Source organism: Saccopteryx leptura, chromosome 2 (assembly GCF_036850995.1).
Source record: "Saccopteryx leptura isolate mSacLep1 chromosome 2, mSacLep1_pri_phased_curated, whole genome shotgun sequence".
NCBI lineage: Eukaryota > Metazoa > Chordata > Mammalia > Chiroptera > Emballonuridae > Saccopteryx > Saccopteryx leptura.
This window is the reverse complement of record NC_089504.1, coordinates 348,981,697-349,006,887: the sequence shown is the minus strand read 5'-3', so window position 1 is coordinate 349,006,887 and position 25,191 is coordinate 348,981,697. Positions and strand designations below refer to the sequence as shown.

At 38.4% G+C, this 25,191-nt stretch overlaps 1 protein-coding gene across 2 annotated transcripts in view; it reads left to right on the top strand.

Annotated features, from left to right (window-relative positions):
- The window catches only part of SKAP1 (src kinase associated phosphoprotein 1), a 274,756-nt gene that overhangs the window by 31,423 nt on the left and 218,142 nt on the right, over positions 1–25,191 (top strand). For both annotated transcript variants that reach the window (XM_066366401.1, XM_066366402.1), the window contains exon 3: positions 17,856–17,881. In XM_066366401.1, coding sequence (XP_066222498.1) covers positions 17,856–17,881 — 26 coding nt within the window. The remainder of the gene's footprint in view (positions 1–17,855; positions 17,882–25,191) is intronic.

Below are 25,191 nucleotides of genomic sequence, written 5' to 3'. Positions count from 1 at the left end.
TATGCATATTTGAAATTTTTTGTAATACTATAAGGTCACAAAAACATTATTTGTTTCACTTTGTAGTTCAGAAACCATAGACTTCATCCACTGTGGTTTCAGAAAACCATAGACTTCCTCAATTTGGAAAATATAGTAAACATAGTTGTGACTTTTTTATGACAATAATTTTCTAGAAATAACATTATTTTTGGATGAGTATGGACTAAGGAATAATCTTCTAGTTTGTTATTTCTGACATAACTAACTTTAAGTAGCTAACTTTTATACTTCTTTAAAACTTCCAAGCCAGCAATTATTGAGAGCTGAAATTCAATTCAAACATTCTGCCCAGGAGATCCTGAAATTTTGATTTTTTTAAAGGAAAGGCAATTTCTGACTTTTCTCATAAATTTGATAAAAGGAAAGCTAATATGAGATTGGTAGTCCAGTAGGAAATGGAACTCAATTTTACATTTTTTAAATCATTTTATGGTATTAAAAATGACAGAGGTTAGAAACAAAGCTCTTATTCTTTTATTGAACTAGAATTGAAAGTGGCAGAAAATCATTTTAGCCCCAGTGCAGTAAACGTTATCACTAAAACATGTTCAGGGGATATTAGGATAGTCTCTCAAGCACCAGAGACAAAAGTTCACAGAACAGGAACTGATTTTTCTGTCCTTACCTTGAAGTTATTAGATGTCCAGCAGATGAAAGTATCTTAGCTCTAAGAAGACAGGGATGGAGTGTATGTTGCAAATGATAATGTCTCCATTCTGGAGAGAGGTGAAATGGAGAGAATATGGTGGAATGGAGAAGTTCACAGGGACAGGTGGGCTGGCACCTGAACCAGCCTCAGGGCTCAGGTGTCCAGAACCAGAGAAAATCAGACTTGTGCAGAATTGTGAGCTGACAGTGATAGTGGCAAGAAAGCAAGCAATACTGTTCATTAAAATAACTGTTTGAATATTTTCTTTAACAGGGAAATTAAACTGGAGCTGTCAGCAGCTACTTTATTTTGAGAATCTGGTAGAAGAGAAATTTTAAGTCCATTTGGGAAAAACCAATCATTTTTGAGTATGTAGTCTGATTATTCTTTATAAGTTTAAGTAAATGGAGCAGGTTGGTAGACATATGTTTGCTGATCCTATAATGGTTAAAATTCAGAATAAGTAAGACTCTTGTGAAATTGAGTTTTCTGGTTCTATACTGCCATATGGCATAACTAGAATTAATTGCTGTTCCCAGTCTCTTATTCTTTTACTGAATAGCTAGGTGCTCTGTTTGAAATATTAGAGGTCCCACAGAAATATTTAATCATATGAGATAGATGTTTAACATGTTCATGAAAGCAGTGTGTGTAGTTAATAGTTGCTTAGAAGAAAAAGCTCCTTTTTTGAGGTTTTCTACTTTCTCCTCCCTTTTTTTAATTAGAAAAATGGATGGATAGGAGAGTTAGCAAGGAAAAGAGGAAGGATTCTCAGGACTTTGCAGATCAGTATAATAGAAAAGGTAAAGCAATGAATCTTTTTTTGCTAGAGTCTTTAGCTCCTTGATACTCCGAGTGTTGCCATGGACCAGCAATACCAACATCACCTGGAAACTTGTTAGAAATTCAGACTCTCAGTCTCCATTGAATCAGACCTACCGAATCAGAATCTGCATTTGGATAATATCCCAACATTATTTGTATGCACATTAACATTTGAGAAGACTGCTCTAACATATACTTCTAAGTTCATTTTAAATTCAGTTTCTTGGAACTGAATACATATTTCTGGAGATTATAAACCCCTCCAAGGCATGGATGGTCTTATGTTCATTAAAAAAAATGTCTAGCATGATGCTGGCATGTGGTATGAGCTCAAAAATGTGAGTGGAGTGAATGGTTGAAAACTGTTATAAATGTGTTTTTAGGTCCTAGGCTAAAACTTGAGACAAGAGACCCTCTTTAATAGGAAATTTATATTTAGTAGCCAGTCCCACACATTCTGTTCCAGAAATAGTAAGCTTTCTTTTTACTGAATGTTAGAGAGGGCAGAGACATTTGTAAAGATGATGTCCGTTTCTTCAAATGTCTTTTATGAAAACATTCCCCTAATACTGTGTGATAAGAGGCGTTGGAATTCTCTTAGGACATGGATGCCCACCATTCCAGCCATTTTTGTCCTCTACCATCAGCCCTGTCTTTGCTCTTCATCCTTCCTACTCAGCTTTGCCCTTCCTTGTCTCCACACTCTCATCTCTCCTGATGACCTCTCTTCTTACCCGTTCCCCGGTGTTTCCTAGAATCCATGTCCTGCTATAATCAAACTCCACTATACCCTCAACCTCTTTTCTCCATCTCTGCCGAAGTAAAATGTGGCTCTTCTGCAGGACACTGTTTTGCTTGAAGTCATCTTAAGTAGATTTTGCTCATTTTCCAGATGTGCTATTGGCATTCTTCAAGCACCTTGCTGCCACTTTTAGACGTTTACTATTTAGTCTTGTCCCAAACCTCTCTCTTGTTGAGATTTGCTATGTGGCTTTACAGTTCTCTGTTGCTGTGTCATCTTTTGAGCTCAGAGTCCCTCCTCACGCCATCTGAGGACTGAAGCGCTGACTCGCACTTGCCATCATTCCGCTATCACCACTGCCCCCAGACATCCTCTCTTTTTTACACCTACTTTTCCCCTTTCTATTACATCTCACCATTCATCACATAAATATACTCAAATTTCTTCTAATATTAATAAAAACATTAGATCCTACACAGTGATTCCCTCTAGCTACTGTCGTGTGTCTTTCTCTTTTAAGGATTTTTACCAGTTTACTTTTACTATTGCAAAGAATCCAGGACAAAAAGGATTAGATCTAGAAGTTGCCTATTTGGAATTTAGTCCTTAATGGAAGATTTAACTTTTTAGACTTATGGAGTAAATTTTTATTGAAACATTATAAACCATCAATGCCAAAAGATACTTGGAGTCTTCTTGTAGACTTCAGTAGAGTGATTGCAGATGACATGTCTAATTATGATGAAGGAGGAGCTTGGTCTGTTTTTTTGTTTGTTTGATTTATAATTTTTTTGGACAAACTCCTTGAAATAGAAGCATAGACTAGGCATTTCTGGTTTCCTCTTCTGTGGTTACTCTTCAGTCCCATATAAACTAGGCTCTGTTTCTATCAAGTATTTCTCTCTTTGCCACATCCAGATTACAATGTCCAGGCTTCATCCTCAAAAAGTTAAGAAAACTCTCCTTCTATTAATCCCCATGATGATAATCTCTCTTGGTTTTCGCTCTTCCTTGAGTTTATACTCTTTTTTCTAAGGCTCTTGCTTAAGCTCATTTTTCTTGACTGCCTTCTACACTGTTGTCTCTCAGGCTTGCCTCTTTCCTCACTACATTCTTCACAGGCAAACGCATGCATGTCCACAACTCCTCAACTTCCTCTGTACATGGATGACTCCCAGTTCTACCGCTCAACTGTAGTTCTCTCTCCTAAGGCACCAGACAGCATAATGGATAGCTCCTTCTGGGTGTCCTACAGATACCCAGACTTCACAAAGCTGGGGCAGACCCTGCTGCCACTCTCCACTCTTCCTTGACAACAGAACCTCATCAGCTTAGGGATGAATTGTGATCTGAATGCCATTGTGCTTTGCCAGTGGTTGGGCTAGGGGTTATTTAAGATGCAATTTTGGCCAAAGATATAAGAAGATGACTTCCGATAGCCTCTCACAGTCTTATGATGCTTGGGAGACAGAAATATGTTGAAATGCAGTAGACATCTTAGGACAGTACCCTGTCTTAAGGAGTAAGAGCAGAAATATAGGAAGAACTTAGGTACTTCATGCCATTTTGGGGCCCAGCATCAATTGTGGAATCATCTTTTAAAGAAAAAATAAACTTCTACTTGTTTAAGCTTCTGTCAGTCAGGTTTTCTGTTCCTTATAGCCAGAAGAATCTTAACTTATTGAGTCTCCAGAATTGAACTCATTGTTTATATCATGTTCTCCCCTTATGTCTAATTATGCTTTCCCTGTGCCCAGTCTCCCAAGGCAGAATCCTAGCAGTCATTCCTGACACCCCTCTTCACTCCCCAACCATCAACATTGATTCTTCATCCTAAATCTGTCTTCTCCTTTCTGTTCCCTTTGTCACTGGCTAAACTTTAGCCTTCATAAAGTCTTTTGCAGAGCATTGTAAAATTCCCTTTTCTAGTTCTCTGCCTCAAGTTTCTTCTTGTTTCAGTTTATAATGCTCCTCCATTCTGTTGAAAGGGTCAACTTTCTTTAAAAAGATAGTTTAATCATACATGCTGTAGAAGATTTATTGATGTAGAGCAATAAGATTTACTATAAGTGTAAAAAAAAAAAAGAAGATTAAATCTGTATATAAAATCTTACAGAGAAAAACACCTGGAAAAAAGCACCAAAAATGTTAATGATAATAGTCTCTAGCAAATAGTAGTTTGATAGTTATTTGAGTGATTTTTAATTTCTCCTCTTGGTTTACTTGCTTTTTCTAATGCTCTACAGTGAAGATGTACTTAATCGTAAGTCACTGATAAGAGAGCCTTTCCTGTTTTAGAAAGGGGCAGGATGTAAGAGCCGGAGAGGACTCGGCTTCTAGGTGGGGAAGGAGTTGGTACTGAGGGGAAGAGATGTGGAAAGAAGATTGAGGTTTCAGTGCTGTGGTGTAGCCTTGGGTTACTTCTGTGCAAAGAACAGCTATATTTGGAGATGTTTTACTAAGCACACACACACAGATAAAATTAGTTTTGAGCCATATGAAATACAGCAGTCCTCTGAATAATTTATGATGATTGTTTTAAAATATGTTTTTTTTTTTAAATAAAGGAAGTTTATTCTCAAGGTCTTCATTAGATGAGGTGTCACTGACTGGAAACAACTTTCATTTCTTAGATATTATCCCTTTGAGCCACCCTGAACTGACACAGAATGAATCTTTTATTAGAAAAGGATTATCTACACTCTGTGTGTAGATAATGTTAGTAAAACATTTGTATTTGTGGTACTAGGTTTTCCAAAGTGATGGTGTTTGAGAAAACCATTCATTTCCTCCTTCTCAAAACATCAGTCACCATGATTGATTTTTATGTTGGCCATAAAGAGAAATTGAATCAACTAAGAGTAGGGTGAGGACTACAAACTGGAAGCATTAATTTACTTAACAAATGTATTGGTTATTTGTTTACTCCATGTTGGGCATGATGCCAGATGATCAAGACATCTAGGACACATCAGACATATCCCTGTTTTTTGAGTGAGTGGCCAGATTCATGGATACTCAGAGCCAGCATGGAACCCATTACCCACAGATTTCTTCTCTAGAAGGTCTTAAATGTTTGATTTCAATTTGTATGTACCTGAAGTTTCACCATTTAGAGATTTATTTGGGATCATCTTTCAAAATACAGATTTACCTGGATGCTTAAGAGACTTGATTGTACAGTCTTATACATTGACTCTATTCAATGGTTTCCTTCTACTTTTTGGTTCACATGTCTTTGACATGTGCTGAGGAAATTCAATACCCAAATAAGTTTGTTGAACCTCAATTATCAGCAATGCATAGTGCTGCTACATTGAGGGTTATAAAAGTAATATAGGACCCTTTTCCTTAGGCAGAGTAAGGCCTTATCTCTGCAACTTAAGAATAACAGTCACAGCTAACATTCATCACACATAGACCATGTGCCAGGGCCAGTGTCAGGGGCTGTACATACTTTATCTCCCTATCTTGGAGATGCTAATTACTAGGTCTGGGTGGACCCTGAGAATTCATGTTTTAATAATGGCTCCAGGTGATTGTTAAAACAGACAATATATGTAAAAATCTTTATCAGAAGACCCTCCCACATCCCCCTTTTTTAGGTAAGAGGCTACTTTGATTTCCAACTAAATTTTTAACAGTAAAGGGGAAGAAGGAAGAAGGATTTCACTGGGAAATGTAAGTAGAGGCTGCTGTTTTGGATGGTGAGGAGAGTCCCCCAATATAATTGGGGATAATTGACAGGAAACATTTTACTGGCAAGTAGCTAACAACATTTCAACCAATTAGCTTCTAGAGTGAAGGATGGGAATGTGGTCTTGGTCCTTCCCTTGACCTAATGTTTTTGTACTTCCCTTTGGCCTGGCAACATGTGGAGACATTTCTAATGCTAGGAAACTCCTTGAGGTGGGATGGAAGCCAAAGCCTTGGCCCACAAGGGGTCAGGTAAGTTCTAGAATTGACCTGTTGATTGTAATTGAACTGCCGGTGACCCCCAACCTGTATTGATACAGCCATAGAACTGGTCACATAGTAATTGGCCTTTAGATGAAAGTCCATTCCATTCTTTATGATTTGAATAATTGGGTCCCTCCATGTAAGAGTTTAACTATGACTACTATAGATATTGTACAATGAAATAAGTGGGAAAGAATGATATTTTAGTATAGACTCTTGTATGGTAAGGAGTCAAGTTGAGGGCTAAACTGTAAATAATTTCTGATTTTATATACATCTCAGTTCTTAACTAGAGGAAAGAATGCATATACAGGTAGGACTTTTTTTGGAAAATTCAATAATTCATTGTAGCTCTTAGAACAGTTACCTGTAGAAGCCTGCTTTCTGGATTCTGTTTTTATATATCTATTCAGATTTTGGTGTAGTATGAATGAGTGAAATAATATTATGTCTTTAATTAGGATTCTGTTGTTATTTTTCAATTAATCTATGTCAGTAGCTTTTGCATTTGTATTAAATCATTTTCTTCATGAAAGCTTTTAATGAGGAAACAAATTGATTATATTTATATATTGGATTCTTGCCACTGCGATGTGTATTCAGTCGTGTCTTTTGAAGTCTATTTTTGCCGATCATCTTGTGGCTAGTCTTTGAAGCCTTTCTTTGGGGGCGGGGGGGGGGGGGGATTCTTCACTGGGATGAAGGTTTTAATTTAACAAAGCTTTCTTATTTTTATCTTTCTCTTCTTGCTTTTGTTCCCTTTCTTTGATTTTCTTTCTTTTTTTCCATTTTTCCTTTGTGTGAGTAATTTAGAGGAAAATGAAGGTATTTCTCCCCATATTATTTGGGATAAAATCCACACCCCACTGCATTGCTGGGTGAGCCTTGCCTTTTGCCCGCCTCTCCAGCTTTGTCTCCTATCTGTCCCTCCTGAAATACACTCTGTGTTCCATTCATGCTGAACTCAGACAGCCCTTCATTTACTTATTTAGTAAACATTTATATTGAGCATAAGCTTTGTGCCAATGCCCCTTGAGGGCTCAGTGACACAGAGAGACAAGAACATTGTAGTGCCACGTTACAGGTGTTGCTGAGAGGTGTGTACAGATGTGCTGTGGGACCACCTCACACCGGAGACTGAGCTGAGTCTCAGGGGACCATCAGGGTTCCCTAGGAGAAGACGGGGCACAAAGGGAAAGCTGTGCTGGCAGAGAGAGCAGTGACATGTAACAGCAGGAGTGTCAGCAGAGCAGAGGAGGACCTAAAGGTGGGGTTCTGGCAGGGGAATGATAAGACTGGGTTTGCATCTTAGCTCATAAGAATAATGATGGGGCTCATGACACAACAGCTGACATTTATTGAAGCCCTGCCAGGTGCCAGACCTAGTGCTCAGTTCTTGTGTGCATTATTTTGTTAACCCTCCCAAGAACCATAGGAGGCAGGTATGATTGTTATTTCTATTTCAAAGATGAGGAAATTAAGCTGTAGTTAACATCTCACAGACAGAAGATAGAGAATCTGGAACTCTCACCCAGACCTGTCTGCAATGACTTTGCTCCTCATGGTCACTGCACTTCCTTCTCCATCATCACTAAGGAGAATGGGTCAGAGAGGAGCAAAATGGCAGACGGACCAATAGGATGTATCACATTGATCTAGCTGAGGTATTCTGAGGGTGTGAATGAGTTCAGTGCCTATAGATGGGAGGAGATAAGTTAAAACAACTTTAAGGGAGTGGGATCTAAGGATCTTGCTGATTGATTGGATATGCAAAGAAATAGAGAAAGAAGTAAAGGGATAATATCTAAGTTTCAATTGGGTATATGGGATGACAACCATTGAAACAGGAACATGAGGGTAGGAGGTTTGTGGTTTGTGGGACAAAGGACAGTCTTGAGAGAGAAGAGCAGAATAATGATATCTCCTGTTTTTTGAATGCTTTAATTTATTGTTGAAAGTATTTAATATGTGCAGACATTATGGTCAAGTTTTTGGCAATTTGTTTCTTTTCTGACCAGACTGAGATCCATGATGTGATCCTCTAGTCTTCTCTTATTCTCTTATCTTTTCATTCCACAAGCCTAGAAAAATCCTAACCTTGGATCTATTCAACTGTCCACCTTTTATGCTCTTATACCTGGGCAGCTAATCAGTCTTGGACCAAAATTATACAATTAGATTGCCACCACAGTAAATCTTGGTCTCCAACCTCAGTTGAAGCCCCCCCCCTTTTTTAAGTGAGAGGAGAAGCAATAGACTCCCGCATGTGCCCCAACCAAGACCCATCTGGCAACCCTCATTTGGGGCTGATGCTTGAATCAACCGGGCTATCCTTAGTGCCTGAAGCTAACACTCCAACCAACTGAATTATCCTCAATGCCTGGGTCAACATTCAAACCAATCAAGTCACTGGCTGTGAGGGGGGAGAGAGAGAGAAGGAGGAGGGGGAGGGGAAGAGAAGCAGATAGTTGCTTCTCATGTGTGCCCTGACTGGGGCCCAGGACGTCCACATGCCAGGCTGATCCTCTACCCACTGAGCCAACTGGCTAGAACCAGCTGAACCCTTAAAAATAATGCCTAGAAGTTATATGCCCCATATGATCAAACTTTCTAATTTTCCCTAGTGTTTCTTTTCCAAAAAACCCATAATAGTCTTTATTATAGCATCTTTCATTCTTGCATGACAGCATAGCTTACCTCACAAGATGAAAGAGAGCTTTCAGATTGGAACCCACTGGGAATCCAGCCCTGCCGCCTCCTCAAACATGTCTGCTTTGGGCTTCTGCCACCTGCTCTGATGGGCATGGCCTCCTTCTACATCCTGAGCCTGGCCTCTCTGTGACCCCCACCCCCATCCCTGCCAGGCATCTTCTTCTATCTGATCCCAGGTCCTCCCTTAGTAACCCTTATCTGCAGGCAGTAAGACAGGTTCTGGCATTAGCCAGACGTCAGTTCTCCGGGCCTCAAATTTTACTTTGTGTGTGTTTTGGGCTAATCACATCACTGCACAATTTGACCATTCCAGCCAAACTGGCTCACTGTGCTTTCAGTACTTTCAGTCTCTCATAGAGTAGCTGGCAAAGAATGAAGATTTATCAGTGTTTGAGAGAATGGATGCAGTCTTCATAACTTGACATATAGAGGGTATGTGGGCGTGTTAATGTTGAGAAATCCACCTTGCCTAGAGGAGCTCTAAGAACCAGGCCAGCTTAAATTTTTTTTTGTCTGTAACTTTTGATCTCAGGTGAATAATGTGACCATGTTCATAACAAGTAAACTATTAAAAGAATTTTAAAATGAATATCACGTTTTCAAACCTGCCCCTGATTCTGCACAAGATACACTGTGGCACCTCCACAGTGCGGACTTTTAAACTTCTATGGTGCATTCACATAATCTCTCTATGCTTTATTATTCTCACCTGTAAAGTGGGGAGATGGATGAAATGACCTTCAATGACCTTCAATGTAAAATTCAATGAGCATGCAGCCCACACTCACAGAGTCGTACAGTTATCTGTTATTTCCTAATCATATAATTAGGAATCTCTGTGATCCAACAGTAGCTATTCACCTGAAACAAGCAACAAACAAACAAACAAAAACAAGATTAGGTTCCAAGAATCAACAGTGACAAAAATGGCAGGGCAAAAGCCAAAGATAATTCAGCTTAAAATATGGTAATCAGCTGGAGTTCTCTGTATGTGAGTGCAGCCTTATTTTCTTCAATATACAGGTTTGGAACCAAAGGGTATCTCTGACTTATGTTTTTTTTTTTTTTTTTTTCCGAAGCTGGAAACGGGGAGGCAGTCAGACAAACTCCCGCATGCGCCCGACCGGCATCCACCCGGCACGCCCACCAGGGGGCGATGCTCCGCCCATCTCGGGTGTCGCTCTGCCGTAATCAGAGCCGTTCTAGCGCCTGGGCCAACTTTGCTCCAATGGAGCCTTGGCTGCGGGAGGGGAAGAGAGAGACAGAGAGGAAGGTGAGGGGGAGGGGTGGAGAAGCAGATGGGCGCTTCTCCTGTGTGCCCTGGCCTGGAATTGAACCCGGGACTCCTGCACGCCAGGCTGACACTCTACCACTGAGCCAACCAGCCAGGGCCTCTGACTTATGCCTTGATGCTCTTTCCTGGCTTGCCTCCAAGTCTCTTATCAAATCTCTTGTTTCTTCTCTTGCTCTTCAGTAGCTCCCTAAACTACCTCCCGGCTTTTCTCCCTCCCAGCTAGGCTGCACATTTCTGCTGGATTTATCATAGGAGAGATCATTCCCTATCCTTAAAAACAAGCAAACAAGCCCATCATTCCTTTAGTTGCTCCCTTTTATCTATAGAAAGAAAAAAAAAAAGTAAATTCTGACCTGACATTCAGGGTCTTTTATTGTGCCACAATGAACCTGACTAGCATTTTAAAAAATAGTTCATTGAGTTTTATATTTGGCTGCCTATTCCGTGCAGAGAGTATAAGGAGTATGTAGACATACAACTGCAATTTGTAGTCCTGAGGCTGGAACGTGAGAATGGAGGTTGCCAGAGTTCAGTGAAAGAGCATAACCCCTGGCTAGGCAAGAAGTGCTCCCACATTTCTTACTGTTAGTATCCAGAGTGGACGTTTGATTGACCATAGCAGGGGTTTTATGTAGTGATAGTGTTATAGACAAGTCTAGTGGGTAGTGGTATTGTATTTATCTTTAAATTTTATTTTCTTAGATTGGCATCTCTTCATGTGTAAGTATCACATAATTTAGACTAGATTGTAAGCTTCTTGTAGGCAGGCACTAGATCTTATACTTTTAATGGGTTGAAGGAACTGGGGCTAGAGCGCACCAGCTCCCCTCCAGGGACCTTCCTATTCCTGCCCGACTGTTCCGAAGGCTGGCACCCCAACTCTTGGGTCCCAGGCCTCTGCTGCCTCCGCAGAGACTTCCAGCAGATGGTGCTCTTTTCACATTTCTGTTCCTGGGTATCATTGACCATATTACCCTTTGCCAATTGCCCAGTCCTTCTGCAAGGTACTGGATGGAATATTGGTAGAAAAATCAAGTGAATTTTCTCAAGTGAGAAAAAAGGTTATAGGAAATATCTATAGTGTGCAGACTATTAGCATTGTTCAGAAAGCCACTTCCTTGGGCATAAATCAGTCTATATGATGTGGCTCACTGCTTATGGTCAAATGCAAGGGCTTCCCTAGCCTTATCAATTTGCCATTGAAGCACTGCTCAACCAGATATCCATTTGAATTCTAAGATTCCATTTCTAATGCCAGAATAATTCTTCATGTTAGTCTTTTCAGTCTGTTTGGAAACAGCCATTAGCAGAGAACAGAGATGGTCAAGAGGGAAAAAGAAGATGTTCCTGGACATTGAGTATCACAGACAGCCTATCCACTTAGAAGGTACCACTCTTTAGATATAAAAACTGAACCTTAAACTTAGACATTCTTAAGTCAGCAAGGAGAAATTTCATTTTGTTTACCAGGTTTCAGGGAATATATGATCAGCTTTAAATTTCCATAAGTCACAGGTAAAATAACTCTTTTAATATCTTAGTTGCAAAAAAATTTTTCATCTAGATGTTCTAGATTTATAACATTACAGATGTCAGCCTTTCTGGATAGCTGGTTTTATAAGGTTGTTATAACCTTATTCATCTAACCCAGAAGGTTTTCTCATTTTGGAGGGAGAGAGTTAATGATATTTTTTGGAAATCTAATGAAGTGTTTGAACTCTTTTTCAAGGGGAAAGGAAATGTATTACTTTTCATTTACAATTTTAGGGAGTTGATTTACCTCCCAAAGCTCAACTATGAACTAACTCCAAGTTAAAGACCTCTTATCTATCGACTCTCTGATAGTAGGCTGTCTGACAAAGCAATTATACTTTCACTTAATATTATATTACAGCCAATTGAAAAGCAGTTAATATGGAATTTAGAACTTGTGCTCTGGAAGCAAGCAAACCTGGGTGCAAATCTTGGTTCTGCCACTTAATAGCCAAATGATGTTAGTCAATTTGTTTGACCATCCTGAGTCTCAGTTTTCTCATCTATAAAATGGGGATAATAATAGTACTGACATCATATGGCTGTGATGAAAATAAAATAAAAGAATACATGTAAAATATATGCGTTGCACAATGCCTATATTGAGTACTTAATGTGTTAATTGTTCTACTATAGTTAGGAAATGGAATTACTTTTCTTTTCTAGACACTTCCAATAATATGAGGATAGTATTACAGATATTCCTTTTTTTTTCTCTTTTTTTAAATTTTTATTTAATTTTTTTTTTTACAGAGACAGAGAGAGAGTCAGAGTGAGGAATAGACAGGGACAGACAGACAGAAACAGAGAGATGAGAAGCATCAATCATTAGTTTTTCCTTGCGCATTGAGACACCTTAGTTGTTCATTGATTGCTTTCTCATATGTGCCTTGACTGCGGGCCTTCAGCAAGACCGAGTAACCCCTTGCTTGAGCCAGCGACCTTGGGTCCAAGCTGGTGAATTTTTGCTCAAACCAGATGAGCCCATGCTCAAGCTGGCGACTTCAGGGTCTCAAACCTGGGTCCTCTGCATCCCAGTCTGACGCTCTATCCACTGCGCCACCGCCTATTCCTTAACTTATTAAAGTGCCTGTTCTGGAGCTAGTGGCTAGGATTGGAAACTTGTCTGCCTCATTTACTAGCTCTTTAATCATAGGCAAGTTATCTCACCTCTTGATGCCTTGGTTTCCTCATTCATAAAATGGGCATAATAATAGAGTTAGAGTTGGGGGGAAGTGAGTTAATAGGAGTGCTTAGAACAGTGTCCAACAGTATGTTCAAAATATCTAATATGTTTTTTGTTTTTTTTGTATTTTTCTGAAGCTGGAAACGGGGAGAGACAGTTAGACAGACTCCCGCATGCGCCCGACCGGGATCCACCCGGCACGCCCACCAGGGGTGATGCTCTGCCCACCGGGGGGCGATGCTCCGTCCCTCCGGGGCATCGCTCTGTTGCGACCAGAGCCACTCCAGTGCCTGGGGCAGAGGCCAAGGAGCCATCCCCAGCGCCCGAGCCATCCCCGCTCCAATGGAGCCTCGGCTGCAGAAGGGAAGAGAGAGACAGAGAGGAAGGAGAGGGGGAGGGGTGGAGAAGCAGATGGGCGCTTCTCCTATGTGCCCTGGCCGGGAATCGAACCCGGGACTTCTGCACGCCAGGCCGACACTCTACCACTGAGCCAACTGGCCAGGGCCAAAATATCTTAACATTGTTACTATCATTATTATTACTACTATCACAGTAGCTGCTGTTCATCAAGATTCCCTCAATACAGTGGGTTCCATTTATTTGTGTACCTTTCCTTAAACTAAAGTTCAATTAAAGGTTTATGGGGAAGGGTGAAAAAGTTGAAGGGGCTTGAAAAGTACAAACTTCCAGCTATAAAATATGCCATGAGGATATAATGAAGAACCCAGGGAATAGAGTCGAGAATATTGTAATAACTTTGTAAGGTGACAAACGGCTACTCTACTTATCATGGTAGTCACTTCTTAAAATACGTATGTAAATGTCAAGACACTGTGTTGTACACCTGAAACTAATATAATACTGTAATGTCAACTATACCTTAATAATAAAAATAAATTAATTAAATAAAATTCAATCAAAACCTCTTTAATTTAAAAGCATATATTGCAAACTTTGCCTTGCATGTAATGTAACCCTAAATTTTCAAGACTATTTTGTAGAGCAGACTTAATGTTGTGAACTTTTCTTCTTCCATTTTCATATTTGGAATTACAAGAAAAAATGTGTTTATTATGACCGAATGTGAAAATAATCATCATTAATATGGTTTCAGCAGTTCTCTCTGCTCATTCCGTACTCACCTTTTTCCAGTTTCAAGTCTCATTTGCATGGACCTGATGATGCTGAGTATGGATATTGCAGAGGAGTGATAGCTTCGCCTTGCATATTAAAGCTGAAGCTTCAAAGAGAAGATTAAAGAAGTGTTTGTAATCTATCTGCACAGGCCTGATATGAAATTCTCAGAGGCTTTAAGGATAAACACAACTGTATGTGTGTGTGTTTCCTTTCATATATTTCCATTATGTACTTTGCATTTTGGTTCAAACTTTCTGGTTATAGACTTGTTGGAGTCTCTGGTTAAGGGATAATTGTTTTTAAAGTGAAGGATAAGAATTAGAAGATGATGTCAGGGTTTGATTAAATGCCTCCTAAAGAGTGTGTAATTCTCTAGTGTGGAATCATCTTTCCAGAGCATGTGATGAAGGCCACCCATAGGATCTGTTTAACAAGACAAGATCAAGACCTTAAGTGTGTCCAGAAGAGAATAATCCATGGCGCTCTCCAGTGAGGGCTAAGGTTTCTCACCTTTTGGCCTTGCCTTTTGCCTTTTAGAAGTATCCTCTGTGAGCTATGGGATAAAGAGGTGTGTGTGTGTGTGTGTGTGTGTATGTGTGTGTGTGTGTGTGTATAGTCTTTCTTTAAGATTGTTACTAATTAATACTTAAAGTAAGAAGAGGGGGGGGGGGAAGGTAGGGTATCAAGATAGTGGTATACCTTCTGAAAAAGAAGGTAACTAACATTCCACTTCATGTCATCTCATGTAGGTTCTACAAACAATTTTTGATGACAGAAATATTTATTTACAGTATCACCGAGAATAAAGCAGATTCTGCTATTTAACAGCAAGATAGACCTACTACTTTATTTAATACTGTTAAATCTAATCTTTCTTCATAATCAGCTTTCTTAAGACACAGCTACTATTGGCAGAAGCAATACTCTTAATATATGTGAACTTATAACAACTTTTTAAACAGGGAAACCAGAAGACCAGGGGCACATTATAGTAGGTAGAGAAGGGAACTGAAAAAATGTGTGTGAGTTTTAGTGGGGCTTAAGGGGGAGAGAGGACAAAAGAAGAGGCAGAAATCATTACATATTTTACCTACTTAACAATGTGCCAAGAGTTGGCCTTTTAACTGCTGCTGCATGGCTAGATTTTTTTCCTGGGTAATACATGAGAACAATGTTGGTTAGAAAGTTCCTGCTGTTGCCATCATTAAGATTTTTGTAAAGGAGTGCACACACACATACACACACTGCATGTGCTCCCACCTGACTTTCTATTTATATTGAATTAGAGATTAGGTAATGATTGGAATCAGGGGTAGGGCAGTGCCTCAAACAAGATAGAAAATAGTAAGAGATGTCCAGTTGCTCAGCCCTTTGATGATTAGCTTGATTTGCTATATTTTACAAAAAGGAGTTTATGGAAAACTCTTTACAGTGGCAAGTACAGTGTGGAGCTGCATTGTCTGCTGCGTGGAGATCTACCCAACATGCCATCATACAAATACATACAACTTAAGTTACAGCCAGTTCCCGTTTGCATGTCTCTACGTTCACATGCGCCTTCCCAGCTGTTGTATCCTCACATTTTCCACTCCTTCCTCCTCTTGTTCTCTCCCCTTTTCCACTGCAGATGTCAAGGCTCTCCTGAGTTTCCCTGCCATCTAACCCAAGTATCTTACACTTCCCTTCACCTGCTCGATGTCCAGAACTGTTCTGGGAGAGGAAAGGAAAAAGAAAAGCCAATTGTGAGGTTTCTTGTTCACCTTCGCTTCCTCATCTCTGATAATTTCCCCACAGGTTCATTTTTGGATTATGGCAACATCCTCCCCATTTATCTCCTTCCTCTCTGTTTTCTGCATTTTTATCTAGTTAAGAAATAACCTAGATATTCACTAGGCCAGGGGTCGGGAACCTATGGCTCGCGAGCCAGATGTGGCTTTTTTGATGGCTGCATCTGGCTCGCAGACAAATCTTTAATAAAAAAAAAATAACGTTAAAAATATAAAACATTCTCATGTATTACAATCCATTCATTTCCTACTGCTCATGTTCATGGTTGCGGGTGAGTGGAGCCAATCACAGCTGTTCTCTGGGACAACACCAAATTTTTATTGGATAATGCGTAATGTGCACGGGTCGTTGTACGGCTCTCACGGAATTACATTTTAAAATATGTGGCGTTCATAGCTCTCTCAGCCAAAAAAGTTCCCGACCCCTGCACTAGGCTGATATTTCTCCCTAAAGTAGCCACATATTATTTTAGTCATGTATGTAACTAGAAGATACACCATTCTTACCTATATATTGCCCTTTTGTTAATCTTTTTCTGGGTTATGGATTCTTTTAGGAATGTGATAAGAGCTGTGACTCTAGCCAGCGAAACAATGCTCATGTGCACATATACACTCCTGAGAGGTCAAGATGAGGATAGAAAATTATTCATTCTATTGAGTGGCACAGGGGTCACTACATCCACAGCAAGAATTAATGCCTGGTGATTGTCAGCAAGACTGGAATATGTTGAGGAGTGAGTAAAACGTGAAGAAATAAAGAGAGAAACTATAGACAACACATTTGAAACTTTTGCTGTGATGCAAAAGGAAAGGGAAAGAGGACAGCAGATGGAGGGGTACGAAGCGGGTGGGGGAGGGTTTGCCTTATTTTTATATTAGCATAAATGCTGATGGAAGGGGCCAAGTTGAGAGGAAGAGGTTGAATATATACAGGAGAAAATCAATATAGAAATAATGTCAGGTTCCTGTGAAGGCAGGCGGAAATGGAATCCGAAGTACAATGGACTTTTGCGGGTAGTCGCCATATATAACATTGTTTCTGTTGGGGAGGGTGGGAGGGAAGGGTTGCAGTTTAGATTCCAAATAAACGACTTACAAATGATTCTTCCCACAACTGCCATTTCATTAGTTTTAAGACTTTAAGGGTTGTCAGTTTTGCCAATCATTTCCCAAAATAAAAAAGGAGATGACAGAGTTAAAGAGCCCCAAGCTTGGCTCAGATGCTAAAATGTTAGATGACCTTGAGTCAGTTGTTCATGCTTTACCTGTACAGTTAAGAATTTATGCCTAGTCCTGGCCAGTGGCACAGTGGATAGAGCATTGTCCCAGAGTGCCCAAGTCACCAGCTTGAACCTGAGCGTGCCAGCTCTATCCCTGAGGTCACTGGTTTGAGCCCCGGTCAGGGCACATATGAGAAGCAATCAACTGGTGCACAACTAAGTGGAACGAGTTGGTGCTTCTCTTTCTGTCTCCCTAAGATCACCTTTCCCTCTCTCTCTCAAAATAGTAGTAATAATAATAATAATAATAAAGTTAAACCTAGAAGTGTTTAAGGCTATGTTGGGGACAATGTTTTGGTTGTTATAAAAACTGAAGGTGCCACTGGCATTTGATGCCCAGGGCCAGTTAAGGTGATTGTCCTGTAATATACAAGACAGGTTGTCACAACAAAGAATTGTCCTGCTCAAAGCCTGTAGAGCTCCTGAGAAACCCTGGACCATAGTTAGCAAACCTCTTAGAACACTTGCAGCAACATGGTCAAAGTTATCAAAGGAGTTACAGTGAATTAAATGCCACTTTTAAGCCTTTGAGAATCTTTCAAATCTGAGGGACAACCCTTTGGTTTTTATCAAAGTGGGTGGTGGCTTTGGCTAGTTATTGACTATTTAACAAGCTTTTTAGATTGGGTGCTGTAGCGACCATATGCCAACTCATACTGAGAAATAGAGGTTTGATTTATCTTCATTCTTTTCCTTGTATTTCAGGTACAATTGGGATTTTCAGCCCCAAGGTGAGTACTGTGACCATTTATGGTTTCACACTAAGAATGTGGAGATGGTATAGTTTGCTTTTGTCTCTTCTAAACAAGCTTTTCCATAGAGTGGCATTAGCCATTTCTGAGGAAAGTTAGTGGGTGTTTAATTAACCTTCTTCCTGCTGGGCACCTCCTGCCCTGCTTTTTAGCAACAAGAGGCTCTGATGCTTCATCTTTCTGAATGGGTTGGTGCTAGATTATTTTATAGAACTGAAACTATAATATGCTTTTATTCCTTGAGCTTTGTTAGATGTCAACAGAATCTACTAGCATTCATATAAAATGGTGGCCAAGTCCATAATAAAAACCTTGGGATGACTCCAACTCAGCTAATCCTTCATTTGCTCCAGAAATAAATTTTAGTATGTTACCCCCTCGATCACAGTGCTCTTCCACACAGCCTGCCTGTCTGGCAGAAGAGAAATGTCAGAAATGGAGCAGTGTTGAAATTCCCACTAGAACAGTGTTATCACATTTTAATATGAGCCTCACTGCAGCCTCAGTGCTTCTAATTACTTTCAAACCATTGTTTTCCTGCTTTTGCTTGATGAACCCAGCATCTGGCATGATTCTAAAACGTACAACAGACAGCTGTGTGCGAGATTAAAAAAAAAGACAGGATTAGAACACATTTTTAAAAGGCTCAAAATTAGAATTTTTTTCTGAATTCAAACAGTTTGAGAGGGTGTCTTTAAAGCATATGCATTCTTTCTTTTCAGTACTCATGTGGAGAATGTCAGAAACATCATTTTGAAGGTTAATTAGCATTAGAAATGAAGATTTTCATTTTCTCAGATAATCACAGAGAGTATTAGTTTGAATTTACAACTACTTTATGAACTATTTTGTTCTATAACTTTTTAACCAATTGTAAACTTTTCCTATACTTTTAATTTTATTTTTTACTCTTAATACTGTCACTATATCCCATTTCATGGAGCAGTAATGCCTTAAAAGAAATTTAAACTGTGGATGATGATACTAGTTTTACTAAAATTTTAATTTTCTTAGCTCATACCTTGTTTTCATGTGTTTCAAGTATTCTTAAAAAGCCAATTTTAACAAATAAAAACATTATATTTTTAAAACTTCTTATTCTTATAAGTTAAAGTCATGCTATTTATAGTATTTTAAATAGCGTGATGTGTTGTTACTGTATATCTCACTGACCTATAGCACTTATGGCTGAAACATAGATTGAAAATAGAGAATTATATGTAATAAAGTAGCAGTTTGTTTTGTAAAGTGTTAAATATGCTATTCAGGGAATGGCCCTACAGTACAGGTTTTAACAGACATTAACCAAAACCCACAGGGGCAGACATGAATGTGAACTGGCAGAAACACATGGAACTGTGAGGGTAGAATTAATTACTTAAAGGAGAAATAAAGAATTCTTGTCAGAGATGTGGTGTAATAATATGTTGAGAAGAGAAGATAAATTTGGAGCTTAACACAAGAGACTATCTGGGGCTAAAAACACAAAGAGCACATCTTACCAGATTCTTATAATAGCAGCATTGCAGTCATCTTCCAGCATAGGGCAACTTCTACACAGCCTTCTTCTCAGAAAGCGGGCAGAGGTTGAGCAGCCAGAAAAACAATGGACAGGAGTTTATTTAGAACAGAAAACTATTGGCTTCTTGACAATGGTTGAATATGTGTAGCAAAGTCCTTGCTTATTTGGAAGTAAATGTGAGGAAAGATCAAGTAGAAAAACCCAAAGCTGTGTGGCTTGGCCACAACCTTCCTTCTCCTCCTAAAACATTCTTTTGGGTAGTGGGCAGAGGGAGAGTCTTTGACCTTGCCTTTATATCAGGTCTTATTTCACTGTGTGCTTCAGAAACTGGTAGAGTAGGTGGGAGGAGTAACAGGTTTATATAAGTTTTTATAGGACAATTTAGGATTATGAAAAGAATAGGAATATGTAAGTAAGAAGCCTGATGACAGAAGAATTTTAAAAGCCCTGGACGACTAGTTAGTATTGGGAAGGGAGTGAGAAAGAGAGAAGTAATGGTCCCAAACTTTCCTAACATTTTTATCTATGGCAGGATTCTCTGTGTGGGAATATGATGGGATGAATTTTATTAACTCTGCACACTAAATACACACTTGTATTCTTCAGAATATTTAAACTAAACCAGAGTCTGGTGCCTAGAAAGAAAATGGTCCTTAATTATTTTTTTAAATCCCTTATTTATAAAGCCCTTTTAGTAGTATACATCTGTTTATGGTGATGGTTCAGTACAATATGCTGAAAGAGTAACCTTTAAAGAAAGATGCTTGCCCAGACATGAAGGATTGCAGGCAAAGTTTTCCTTATCAATCCCAGATTTTCCATTCAATTCCAGGTTTAATGTGCTGAAGGAGTGATATTGAATAGTACTAGGGAGAGTCTTACCCCTGTTCTGGAGAAGAAACAAGCATGGTAGAAAGAGCAAGGATGTTGAGGCTTGACAGACCCAGGCTCAGAACCTATGTATACTGTTTAGCTAAAAGTCATTTGATCTTAGCACATTGTTTAATTTCCCTGATCCTCAGCTTTCTTATGTATAAAACAGGGACGCACCAGACACTGTGCTGTCCTTCACATGCTTTATCTTTTTGAACCCTCAGAACACTCCCCATGAAATAGGTGCTGTTAATATTTCTACCCACAGATTTGGATACTAAGGCACAGAGAGGTTAAGAGACTTATTCATGGTTGTGCCTCTCAAGGATTCTGACTTGCTCAGTCTAATTCTAAAGCATATATATATATATTGAGATATAATTAACATACCATAAAATGCACCCTTTTAAAGTATGTATCAGTGGTTTTTAATATAGTCACAGAGTTGTATAACCTCACCACTATTAATTTCAGAAGATGGTCATCACCCTATAAGAAACCCTGTACTCAGTAGATCCGGAGCCCATACTCTTCATGACTGTATCTTATTGTTTCAATGCAGCATTGTTATGAGGATTCCTAGTAATATGTGTAAGCCCTAACATAGTACCTAGACCAGTGTTTCCCAACCTTTTTTGTGCCGTGCCCCACCTTAACCTTTCTAAAATTTTTATGTCCCCCCCTATGTAACATACATAATTTTTAACATTAAAAAATTGATTTGTTCACTTAATAAACATAAATGATAGGTTCTAGGAAGAAATCACTATGAAATTGTTAACAAAACACAGTAAGTAAAATTTCAAAACATATAATGAAAAACAAATTTAAATTCCAAATAATTTTAATACAGATTTTTCTATATTAATTTATTATTTTAATTTAGTGTGATCCTTGCGCTTGATGCTTGCTGCACAGAGATTTTATATTAGGTTCCAATTTGGTTAGCTTTAGTCTCAAGTCTCCATGTTGTGTTATATCCAGCCGATTTCTTTTTTTTACCAGTAAATCATTTACAGCACTAAATCCACATTCAGCTAAAAATGAAGATGGAAACGGTAGCAATAGTTTTCTTGCACATTTGGTTGAATTTGGGTATTTGATTTCTGTTTCCTCACAAAGCCATGCCATCGCTCCTTTGATATTAAATAAAGCTTTAACTGACTCATCATTTTGCAATTCTGCAAGTTCTTCTTGATACTGCATATTTGATATATCAGACAAATCCACTAACATTGGCTGCATCATCCATGTTGGGAAATCAATTTGTTTTAAATCAGAAAATCTTTCTTTTAAATCAGCCGATAGAATATTCAAATGATTGACAATAACAAGTAAAGCGGTATCAGTTACTTCACATTTTTGGAGCCAATGAAACTGTTTAAAGTTTTTGTTGTTAATATGTTTCTGATGTAATTCAATATTGGTAATGAAACCAAATATTTTTGCTTTTGCATCGACAAGAGTTTTATTTGTTCCTTGAAGTTGCTTATTTAATATATTTAGTTTTTCAAAGATATTGGCTAAATAACTCACAAATGCTTTACCATCTATTGTTAACAGATACTTCATTTCAGGTTTGTTGCTTAAAAAATCACTAAGAGTATCAAACAGTTCCATAAATCTTTTCAAACAGTTTCCTTTAGATAGCCATCTTACTTCAGTATGAAGTAAAAGTCTCACATGGTCTTCATTTTGTTCTCCACAAAATAGCTTGAAAAGACGCTCACATTTGGCACTAGCTTTAATAGCATTAACACACTTTATTACTGTATGTAATACTTCATTCAGAACAGGCGAGATGTTTTTAGCTACCAAGTTTTCCCTATGAATAACACAATGCACAAGAATCATTTCTGGATTCGCATCTTTCATCAATTTTAAGCAGCCATTTTTCTTACCCATCATATTGGGAGCACCATCTGCAGCACAAGATGTTATATTTTTCATTGGTATATCATTGACATCTAAGTAGTTTTTTAGCTTATTATATATATCTTTGGAGGTAGTGGTGCTTTCTAATCTTTTACAGAACAACATTTCTTCAGCAAAATGTCCTTTATCAATATATCTTATGTAAGTTATCAATACTGCCTCACTGTCTCTCAAAGTTGATTCATCCATTTGCAAGGAGAATTTTCTTGTTTTCAGCTTTTCAATAAGTTGTTTTTCAATATCCTCACTCATTTCGTCTATTCTTCTACTAACAGTATTGTCACTGAGTGGCATAGCTTTTACATCTTTGTCATCTTTTTCAAGAACTGTTTTAAGAAATGCTGATATTGATGGTTTTATTAAATTCTCTCCTATAGTGTGATTTTCTCCAGTTTTAGCGATGAATAAAGAAATTTGATAACTAGCCTCAAGAACACGATTATTAGTTGAAGTATGAGCAGTAAATAGAGACTTTTTCTATTAAGTTTTCTATTAATTTTTCTTTAAAGTTTTAAAGTAACTCAAATCTGAATTAATATGAGCACTATGTTTCGCCTTCAAATGCGCCTCAAGACGACCTCTTTTCATTGATTCGTTGGTCAAGCATTGCTGGCATAAAGACAAAAAGGAATCCGCTCATCGTGAACAGCGGGTATGAACCCAAATTTTAAATATTCCTCCGAATATTGACGAGTTTTTTTCTTGCTTGCACCACTCATTTTACTATGGGCTATAAGAAATAAAAATAAGATCAATTAAAAACTAATATTAAAATATGTGTTAAAATATATTCAATGTAACATAGAGTAAACGTATACTAAAAATTCATATTTATTTAAATGTATATAACACATTTACTACACTACTACTGCAAATCAAAAGGTATCTATATTTTTTCCACTTGACAAAATTTTCTGGAAAGTTATGCTTCTAAAATTAAAATTGTCGTGCATGCACTATTATAGCCCCAATAATATTGATAAAATATTAGTGCTTTCTAGCCCCGATGCAAGAAGTACTTAATAAAGAGTTTAATATTGATAAAAATAAAATCAAATACTTACCAATTATATCTATACAATATATATATGTATATTTATTAAATCAACAAGCTTTTACAACAGTTTTGACTGACACTTATTTCAAATTAACACCAACTGAATGATGTGAAACACTACAGAAGTTGCGATGGGCCAATTAGATGAGAATAACTGCGTTGTTTAGCGAGTTTTTAAAACGTCCGGGGTTCCCCGCGGCAGACGGCACGCTCCGCGGTGAACCCAGGACGAAGTTTACTTGACGACGCCAATCACCCAGTTGATATTTTGGTCTCATCAAACGAAATTATACTTAATAATTATTTACCGCAATTATTTAAGAATTGCATTTTTTGTTAAATTTGGCACCGATATCTAGCATTGCATTTAAATGGCCTGGGGCGAAAGAGTTAAGTCGTGTCGAGTCCATTTTCAAATTGTCCCGCTTAACTATCGAATTGCCCCCCTGTGGAGCGTGGGCCCCACGTTGGGAAACACCGATATGACAATGTTAATGGTAATTCTTTTCACCTCACATTTCCACCCAAATTTTCTTATTGGTCCACTGTCAACTTCATGAATTATGTTCATTAAAAAAGAATGAAACATAGGGAAGATAGAACATAATCCAAATATTTATTACTTTAATGTAGAAGAGACATAAATGAAAGAGCTCTTTTAAGGGGCTCAAATATGATTGGAGAACAGAGGAAAGTCTTATTTTTATTTTTAAAAAGATATAGATCCCTTTGATATTTCAAGTCAGGCTTACTTTAAGAACTTTTTGTCTACTTAATTTTTCACTTAAAGTTGCAAAGAAAACTCACTGGAATCTTTGCCATGGAACATTTACCATTTCAGTAATCAGACATCTAAAAGATGATGGATCAGATGTCTAAATAATATTAGTTTTGCCCTTTAGATATGATGACAATCCCATTTCATGACATTGAGAAAATTGATTTACTTTATTTAGTTCCCCCTTTTGTAAAACAAGTTAATTATTGACAGCTATAGTTTAATCAACAATTTAAATTATAAATTTAAATTTATTTATTTTTTTTGTATTTTTCTGAAGCTGGAAACGGGGAGAGACAGTCAGACAGACTCCTGCATGAGCCCGACCAGGATCCACCCCGCACGCCCACCAGGGGGCGAAGCTCTGCACACCAGGGGGCGATGCTCTGCCCACCAGGGGGCGATGCTCTGCCCCTCCGGGGCGTCGCTCTGCCGTGACCAGAGCCACTCTAGTGCCTGGGGCAGAGGCCAAGGAGCCATCCCCAGCGCCTGGGCCATCTTTGCTCCAATGGAGCCTTGGCTGCGGGAGGGGAAGAGAGAGACAGAGAGGAAGGAGGTGGGGTGGAGAAGCAAATGGGCGCTTCTCCTATGTGCCCTGGCCGGGAATCGAACCCGGGTCCCCCGCACGCCAGACCTACGCTCTACCGCTGAGCCAACTGTCCAGGGCCATAAATTTAAATTTTATTGCAATAAAACTATCCTCATCAATATTACAAAAATTTCCATCATGAACCCAGAGTCTAAAACAAATGACACAAGATTTAAATAAAAATTTTAAAAAGACTGAAAATATTGTAAATATAAATAACAAAAACCTGGAAGGTTTTTTTGGTCCAATGATCACACATATCACATTTGTGATAGTGGTAAATATGGGCCAGTGACATTTTTTGCCAACTTGAAGATTCTGCATGGATGGCATAGAAGGTTTCTGAGAAAATTATTCGGTATATTTCAATGTGAAAAATTTTCACTTTGTAAGTATTAAAAATCTTATTTTCAAATGGCAAGCCTATATCCCTTGTCAAAGTAAATTTACCCCTAAAAATATAGCTTGTCAAAAGCAAATAATGCAAAGTAAATAAGAAAAATGTTATTATAAAGCCACATTAACTATAGATGAA